Raw genomic sequence first — 8,616 nt, forward strand, 5'->3', positions numbered from 1 at the left:
TATGTGAAAATAACATTTTAGAATCATACGTTTAGTATATTTAGTCCCTAATGCTGAAAGAACTGATCATTTGTTTAACATGCACAGGTGTGTCTCAAAGGATGCATTGCTCCTGAAAGGGCTCTCAAACCCTGCATTTCAGATGCCTAGCTGTATCCCTCAAATGTGGCACCTCAGAATGACTTCTAACCTTACCTGTGGTGTCTATAATCCCTATTGCTTAATGCATGGTGAAAGCTTTGCATATATGTGTCTAACAATAAGGAATGGGCCCCTGTGACACTCATTTGCCTGTTTCACAAATTATCATATTTTACTAGAGATTCTGTTTGGGATTCAGATGTGCATTTGGACAGCAATCCCTTTCAAAGAATGTTACGTTCTGGATGAGGTCAAAGGTGCAGGAACACTGTGTTTAGGATGTGTTTGCAGTGATTCTGTGTCTCTAGCTTCAACACAGTGATATATATATATGCTCAGTGATTTATAGGTACATGCCCAGGGCAATAAGCAGTCTGAGGATTTATTTCCAGACGGCATAGAGCTTTGATGCAGTGAAGTAGTGCAACACACTTTATCATTACATTATTAGAATCTATTCTACTTAAATCATTAGGTAGGTTAGGGTTACGGTTAGGTGCAGGAGCACTGTATTTAGGATGTGTTTGCAGTGATTCTGTGTCTCTAGCTTCAACACAGTGATATATATATATATGCTCAGTGATTTATTGGTACATGCCCAGGGCAATAATCAGAATGAGGATTTATTTCCAGATGGGCTACAGGTAGTGTTGTGAAATACTTCAACACTCTGGATCGCAGATTTAGACCCTCTGCACTCTTACTCCTTAAAAACCAACAAATGAAGATATGTAGCAATCACATTGTAGCAAGGGTGACATTGACTTTGACAGTGCTTCTACTACTGGACTTGGGGTAAATGATCATATTCACCCCAGGTCGCTTCACTAAACACTCCTCACTAAACTTACCAAATTCTCAGAGTAGAGTTATCTGTGAATTCCTTTGACCTGCTGTGGTCTGCACAATTGGTAAGAATCACAGAACAATGAGGGGCCAGTTTTAATATATTGCAATCTTACAGTTTGTTTCATACATTTTTTAGTTATAAAAAATTATTTTAATCCCAAAACAAGAAGCAGTCGTTGTTCATGATGATCACAATTAGAAGTTGTATTGAAATTATATAGATAATCAAAAGCTTGAAAAAGCTAATTGCACAATAATGTTTATTATTTTTTATATAAATTATGGCAATAAAATATGACAGCATTCACAACTAGTACAATTAAATTAAATTGATTTTTATATAACATCTTTCATAACAAGGTTGACCTGAGGCACTTAACATAGCTGGGTGATGATAGATGATGTGAAAGAGTAAAAGCCAGAAGATAACTGAGGAGAGGAACCAAAAACTCCTTAGTTAGGAGGAAAAAAAAACCTCTAGGGGTCCAAGATCAACTGGCAGCCCAACCCCTCTGGGTATGCTAACATAATACAATTAGAAAAATAGTTTGGAGGTTTTTCTGTATTATTGATTTCTTCTTCCAAAGGTGTTAGGCAGGTGAAAATTTGTGATTTCGTCCTGAGCCACGGCACTGTCGTCGTGGTCATCACACCTCTTCATGTACATCCTTGCATCTTTTCTGGTAGTGAATGGCAGGTGACAGCTACAAAAAATAGCATATGCATAATCATTATGATTGTGTTGACAACAAAATTAAAAAATAAAAGCCTAAGGAACTCTGTGCATTAATATTTCTAATATTCACAATTGTGAATCATTTAAAAAACGAATACAGTACAATTAGGCTGTGAAACTGATCAAATGCCATAAGCCCTATTCAAATTCGTGACTGAATTTCCAGGATGGAGACAATTTTATTTTATTCTGTTTAAGAAACTGATCTCTGTCGTAACTAGAAATCCCAGCTCAGTGATAGAAACTAGCCATGTTGGCAGATTATTGCTTTACAGTTTAAAAAGTAATTAATTAATGTGGTCACAAATAATATCTTGGCTTTCAGACCATAATATGCTTTTAACAGTTTACTGAAAAAATGTTTCCTGCAGTTTAGCTCCAAAATGAAAATGAAATGGTTTCATTTTGTGTATGTCAAGGGTGTCCACTTTATAGAAATTCAATTTTAAAACATTGTTGAAATGACAAACCACTGGAAATACAGGTCTATCTAACCTCTAACTCATTAACAATGTTCATTGCTGTTGTCCTTAAACTTTTCAGAAATTTTAATTAAGAAAATAAAGCAATTGTTCCCTAGACTCATCTTTTGTGTTCTGTTCGCTGTGAATCAGAAAGGTGCTGTTCTTGAAGTCCAGTCAGTCTCTGTTATCTTTCTTCCCAAGAGGAATTCCATCTAATTCCATCAAACTTCTTTTTCTTCTGCTCGCCTAAGGATGAACTGAAATGAAGCAATTAGTATTTCAGTGGCAGAAAATAGGCTGTCATATATACCTCTCCAGTGCTTTTGATGCACAAATGGTGTCCTGCCGAAACATTCTTCTGTTTGGTAATGTTGGGCAGTTTCAAAAGAAGCTTATCAAAAATCTATTTTGTAGATAATGAAAGAAAATAATAAAATCAGAGTAAGAATTATTATCCAGACTTATCTTTCTGTTCTCTTTCAATAAGAACGGTGTCATTAATGAAGTCCAGTCGGTCTCATTCCTTCTCTCTTCCCAAGAGGCTGCCCGTCTAATGCTGCTGAAAACTCCATTGTCCATTCTGGGAATGCTGTGCTGTTCAGATAGTGTCAACAAATTTAAGAAATGGTTCACATCTTTAAATCTTTTTTTGTTTTGTTTAAAGCATGTGGCATTTTTTAGCAGTAACAAATGGAACAGGAACAGGAGCAGGAAGCTAAAAACACAACGGAGCCAGGCACAACCAGGACCCGGGCTCACACGATGCGGAGATCAGGTGCAGAGCCTCGAGTGAAATGAGCACCTGGCTTTTAAAGTTGAACTGAAACAGGGTAGGAACAAGGAACAGATGCGGGGAATGAGGCAAATCAGGAAGGGCTGGAGCGCCCTTAAGAGTAGGGGTTTGTGATTGTGATACAGGTTGGCATATTTATTTTATTTTATTAGGTAGATTCTTTTCAACATGCTTTTACATAATATGTTGTAACAATGATTTCAAAAAGAAACTACAGAAGCCTTACAAATTAAAAATATCTCACCGTGCCAATGTGTCTTCAGGCTTCCCATGTACAAAAAGGCCCAAGGACTCCAGCAGTCTTACAACCACTGTCCTGTTTGCCTCACCAGACACGATCTCTATTCTGTTGTAATCCACGATGACCCCGTTTTTCAGGTGATTTATCATGTCCTTCCTCGCCTGTTGAGAGGTCATCCTGATCTCCTCTGCCGTGGAGAGGCAGAGGAGATAAAAGCTTTATTTTATGATCATTCGTCCAACCACTCCAGAGATTGTCCTTCTCCATTAAACGACTTCCTGGAGACACCGTAATCATATAGGAGCTCTTCTCCCACTACAATCTCTCTTTTTGCCAAGAACAGAATTGTTATGTCAGTCTTTTCGTCAATTACAAAAGATTCTTTAATTGGTCTGAGGTTGGCTTTTTTGTTTGAATGATTTATGCGCCTTCCAATTGTGTCCATATCCGGGTGGCAGGTGCAGTGTTCTTCACGCGAATCAATGCACATTTTTTGTTTAGGTCCATCAAAAAAGAATAGATATCCCATGTCTCCTTCTGCCATCTGTGCCATTAGGGCTTCTCCAGCTGTCTTTGTGATAACCTTGCCATGGTAATCACATACCACCTCTCCCTTCTGGAAACGCCTGGAAGTTATAACCTTCTTCCCTTTCACAGGATCGTCAACGATGTGCAGGCCTCTCCAGGTTTGGAGTTTTACCAGATTTTCAATGTCCTTGCCATTTGGTTGGACTTCTACATGCGGCTTCCAGTTCTGAAGTACCTCGGACACAGCTGGTGTATTGGTTGACCATCCCATTTTTTCTATATAATGGGTCACTTGGCTTTCTGTTGGTAACCGTCTATTGTATTGATCTGTAGTGAGATATCAGAAATCCACCCAAAGAATATATCCAGTAATAGACTCTTGAAATATTACTCTTTAAAAAGGGAAGAAATCCTGTTCTTACCGAATATGTTCTGTTGCCTCCTTTTCCTCTGCTCAGCTCTCCATCTATTGTAACAGTGGCGATCGTGAATGCCGGTCACTCTCAGGCGCTCTTTCTTTCTAGGAGGCTGCCCATCTAATGTCACGGGAAAAATCTGTATCAGCTTCTGGAAGGCTGCAGCATCATCCATCTTTGGGCATCTATATGCAGCAGCTGCCACAGTGGACCTATTTATAAAAAGAAAACTTAAATATCTCAGATCTAAGACAGAGTGGCTAAAAGGTAACTGAAAGAGGGATATTGAATTAAAACTTACCGTATAGCAGCTGTACGTTCTTGTCCATAGCCTGAAGATTGCTCTCCTGATGATGAACTGAAGTTTAAAAAAATATGAGAAATTTATGTTTATCCTAAATATTGACTTTCAAATACTGAATTTGGATATCACTGTGACACTTACAGAGATCCTGCTTCTACAATGCCATGAATTAGTTCGCTGGCTGAGCACATGTCCTCATCTGTCAGCCTTCTGGCTAGGTTTTCAACAGTTCCATTTGAAACACCTAAATAATCATTCAGGACAGTTTTCTGATCAATAGGTAGCTTCTTTATTTCCATTTCAAATGCCCTTCTTGCAACATAGCAAGTAATCAGTGGTAGGTGGTACCTGCAAAACAAACATATATAAAATAGTTGTTTTCAAGCCACAGAAAAGTAAAAAGAAAATACATCAAAATAATTATATAATTCAATTTACTTCTCATGCAGTCTTCGCAGATCATAGGTAGGATTGTGAACTGGTTCTCCTCCTGCATACACAAAAAAATGTTCTATTTCCATCCTGCAGTTTGCATCACAGCGTAAGTTAATGAAGTAGCAGTGAAACATCTGAGAAAATAAAAAAAATAAAAATGCAGTTTAAATGCAGTATTCTTCACATACCATTGAATGCTAAAGACAGTTTTTAGCAATGAAATATCAAAATATAACCTTCAACTCACCTTTTCCTCTTCTTCATTTAGTGCAAAGGAAGCTAGTCGCTGAGTTGCAGCCATGCGCTCTTTGACAGAGATTATTACCCTGTTTTGCCCACTTTTATTCACAACAATTTTTCGCCGTATCCAATCCAGGACCTGAATTCAGAAGATTTTTTTAGTACAAATATTAATTAAAAACAATTTCTCGAAAAGAACATCTATAATCAAAATTCTTGGTTGTATGAAGGGATGCTTACTGTCATATTCTTTACCACCCCTGGGCGCTGAAGGTGCTTCAGCTGGAGAATGGCCTGCAGGTAAAGCATCACAACAATCCGTTCACTTGTGGTGATGTCTGCAGAGGCGTGTGTCTTGCCCAGTATCCGCTGCACATCTTTCTTTGCAACACTCAACACCTTCAAGCAATCGCTTAGTTTAGGTGGAGGACTCTGCAGCTGTGTTAGTCTGGGGGAGAGAGAACAATACTATCAGCCTCCAAAAGGCAAAATTCATGTGTTTGAATAGAAAAGCAAGTACAAGTTGAACCAACATTTAATAAGTAAAGTACCTCTTTCTGGTTATTTCCTGTCTGACACTCTTGTTGTTTCTCTTTTTTATATCCTTTAGATTGCTCTGGAAGTCTATTAAACTCTTAGCTAGACTGGGATCCTCCACTTGCAGGTTAGTGTTTTTTCGGATGAAGAGCAGGAATCTGCTGATATTAATGATATAACCTGCAATGGTCTGGTGAGACAACCCAGTCATCTTCAACTGGGAAACAAATGTCTGCATTTTGGAAAGGTCCTTCAGAAAACTTAAGGAAACATCTGATGGATCCATAAAAAACAGGAACCTGGAGACATTTTCAACCTGAAAAACATATATAGAGAAAGTCATTATTTTTATGACCAACATCCTGTGAAGTTTAAGCCGAGTAAAACCATGTACCAAATACCTACCTCCTTGGAGCAGTTTACCATTCCCAGGCCCTGGATAAGGTATTGTTTAAAGCCAGCCAGGAGAGGAGAATCAAGAGAGTGTTTTCTGTAAAGTCCAGCCAGGGCAACTCTTTTTCGGAGAGCTTTTAGATTACCTTTAACTGACACCCTGTAGATATAAGACACATGGACAATTACATGTATTATAAGTGTTTCCGTTTTCTTAGTTGGCTTCTGGGAGAAAATGGCTTTAGATGTGGCCCTGTGTGAATGTGTATATCTACCAATTCACTGACATCCCAATTAAGGCTACATTTTTTCTTGCCTCTGTGAAACAAAATCTAATTTTATACATACAACGTGCAAATAAAAAATAAAGCACTAGAAACCCTATTGAGCAGAGAGTCTTACTGTTCCCCATCTTCCCCTTCCTCCTCCGCTTCTGCTTCAGTTTCTGGAGCAGCCTCTGGCATCTCTTCCTCCTGGACAGTGGCCTCTTGCTCAGGGCCGCTGGAATGCAGGTAGATTCTTTTCAACATGCTTTTACATAATATGTTGTAACAGTGATTTCAAAAAGAAACTACAGAAGCCTTACATATTAAAAATATCTCACCGTGCCAATGTGTCTTCAGGCTTCCCACGTACAAAAAGGCCCGAGGACTCTAGCAGTCTTACAACCGCTATCCTGTTTGCCTCACCAGACACAATTTCTATTCTGTGGTAATCCACGATGACCCCGTTCTTCAGGTGATTCATCATGTCCTCCCTCGCCTGTTGAGAGGCCATCCTGATCTCTTCTGCCGTGGCGTGCTTCATACACGCCCTCTTCAAGTGAGCAGGAAGCTGATCAAAAGTATTCAGGCACATCTTGCACACCAGGGGAATCCTCGCGGGTTTCCTTTGAAAATAAATTATACCATCTGTGTATAGAAACAAGCTAAGACTGATTTCTTAAATTATCCTTAATTTTCTCTCTCATAGTTTGAGCATAATGATTTCATTGTATTTATATAAGAATTGGTCATTGCTCCAAAATAAATAATGGTTTCATAAAAAAGTGAACACTTACTTGGTCTCAGTCACAGACTTTCCAATAGGAGCCATTGTGGAGTTCAGCAACTGCAGGTCCTAGAAGTGGGGAAGGAATTTTAAAAGAGAAATTGAATTACAATACAGAAGGAATGGCTGAGGGATCACTGAAATATATATATATACAAATTCCAAAGACTGAGTCCATATAGAAACAACTACCTTTCATATTCAGTATAAGATGGAAGATGAATTGGCCCTGAAAATCCACTGCAATGAGAAACTGCTCATGCCATTGCATATGAACAAACATACATTCTCATCTATATTCATTTGCAGTTACACTATTGCAATTAATCAATTAATCACATGATGAGATTCTTGATATTAGATTAGTAAAAACAATATCAATGCACTGAGAGACGCTTAAGAATAAAGATGCATCTGCCTGACTGCATATTAGTTTTAAAAGGTTATCAGCAAATGCATTTAAAAGTAAAAATATAAAGTCTTACCTCTTGATCGTAGTGGTGATTCAATATCCAGGACCTTAGTCAAGTCTCAGAGTTACTGTACCTCCTGTCTCGATTGCAGGTGAAAAGTGAAAGTTATATTGCACTCAGCAGAAAGTTACCCCGAGCAAAGACTCCACCCCTCCCAGAAAACAGCACTCCCCTTTGGCAAAGCAGTGGGTGGAGGAAGCCTTTGCTACCATTATCAAACACAGAAATCGTTATAATTTAATTTTAAAAACATGGCTAAGCATGGGTTTAAAGTATATTCAACGGTGCAAGTGCATTCAAAGAAATAGAGTTTCCCAAGCCCTCAGAAAGAATTGCCATTTCTAAAGATGTCTAGTTTCAAGCATTAACATCCAAAGTACCTGTCTTAGCTGGAGCAGGGAGTTTGCTAAGCCACCTGAAAGAATTACCATATCCAAAGATGTCTAGCTTCAAGCATTAACATCCAAAGTACCTGTCTTAGCTGGGCCAGGTAGTTTGCCAAGCCATGTGAAAGAATTACCATTTCCAAAGAAGTCTGTTGTAAGCCAGGTTCAATCATGACCATCCAAAGTACCGGTCGTCCCTTGGGGCGAGAGGGTTTCCTGTGTGTCTAGGATGTGTACTTCCCTTAAATAAAGGGTGAATATGGGTACCATAGGTATTAAATCTCTCAAAGCTCAGAGTTAAACTAAAAAACCCTTGGTAAGTGTGTTATAACATGGATGGGTATTTATAGTCCAGTGCCTCCTATTTGGTGTCCCCTGAAGGCGTTTTGAACCCAGCAGGTGACACTGATTTAGTTTTACTTGGCCCTGATTATACAATAAAGGATAAGTAACCAGAAAGAGGTGGTATTTCGATTTTACAGTACATAAAAAAATACATACTTTCCACAGCTCAGCATGCACATGCTATTAGATTAGATATTAGATATTAGATTAATAAAAAATATCAAGGCACTGAGGCTAATTAATAAAGATGCTTTTGACTGACTGGACCTTGGAGCAAGGTGTGTA

The 8,616-nt window shown here is 38.6% G+C and overlaps 1 protein-coding gene across 2 annotated transcripts; it reads right to left on the minus strand.

Moving 5' to 3' along the window:
• Positions 1 to 3,453: 3,453 nt before the first annotated feature.
• LOC148805424 (uncharacterized) lies at positions 3,454 to 7,172 on the minus strand. Of its 2 annotated transcripts, none has more exons than XM_088909739.1 (12): positions 7,138 to 7,172; positions 6,682 to 6,966; positions 6,490 to 6,578; positions 6,090 to 6,268; positions 5,699 to 6,000; positions 5,388 to 5,595; positions 5,155 to 5,286; positions 4,911 to 5,041; positions 4,614 to 4,820; positions 4,470 to 4,526; positions 4,175 to 4,380; positions 3,454 to 4,079 (listed from the first exon to the last, which is right to left on the minus strand). In XM_088909739.1, the coding sequence occupies exons 1-12, from the start codon at positions 7,170 to 7,172 to the stop codon at positions 3,454 to 3,456; spliced, it is 2,457 nt and encodes an 818-aa protein (XP_088765865.1). The 2 variants fall into 2 exon arrangements, with proteins under 2 accessions (XP_088765865.1, XP_088765866.1); XM_088909740.1 differs by having other exon boundaries at positions 6,090 to 6,237; positions 6,480 to 6,578.
• Between the last annotated feature and the right edge of the window lie 1,444 nt (positions 7,173 to 8,616).

This window comes from Atractosteus spatula, unplaced genomic scaffold, assembly GCF_055471065.1.
Source record: "Atractosteus spatula isolate fAtrSpa1 unplaced genomic scaffold, fAtrSpa1.hap1 Scaffold_70, whole genome shotgun sequence".
In the NCBI taxonomy this organism is placed as follows: domain Eukaryota; kingdom Metazoa; phylum Chordata; class Actinopteri; order Semionotiformes; family Lepisosteidae; genus Atractosteus; species Atractosteus spatula.

Coding starts and splice junctions, on each gene's coding strand:
- LOC148805424 (XM_088909739.1), bottom strand. CDS start 7,172: ATGGCTCCTATTGGAAAGTCTGTGACTGAGACCAA. Junction 5,042..5,154: donor TAAATGAAGAAGAGGAAAAG/GTGAGTTGAAGG, acceptor TTATTTTCTCAG/ATGTTTCACTGCTACTTCAT. Junction 4,080..4,174: donor GAGGCAACAGAACATATTCG/GTAAGAACAGGA, acceptor ATCTCACTACAG/ATCAATACAATAGACGGTTA.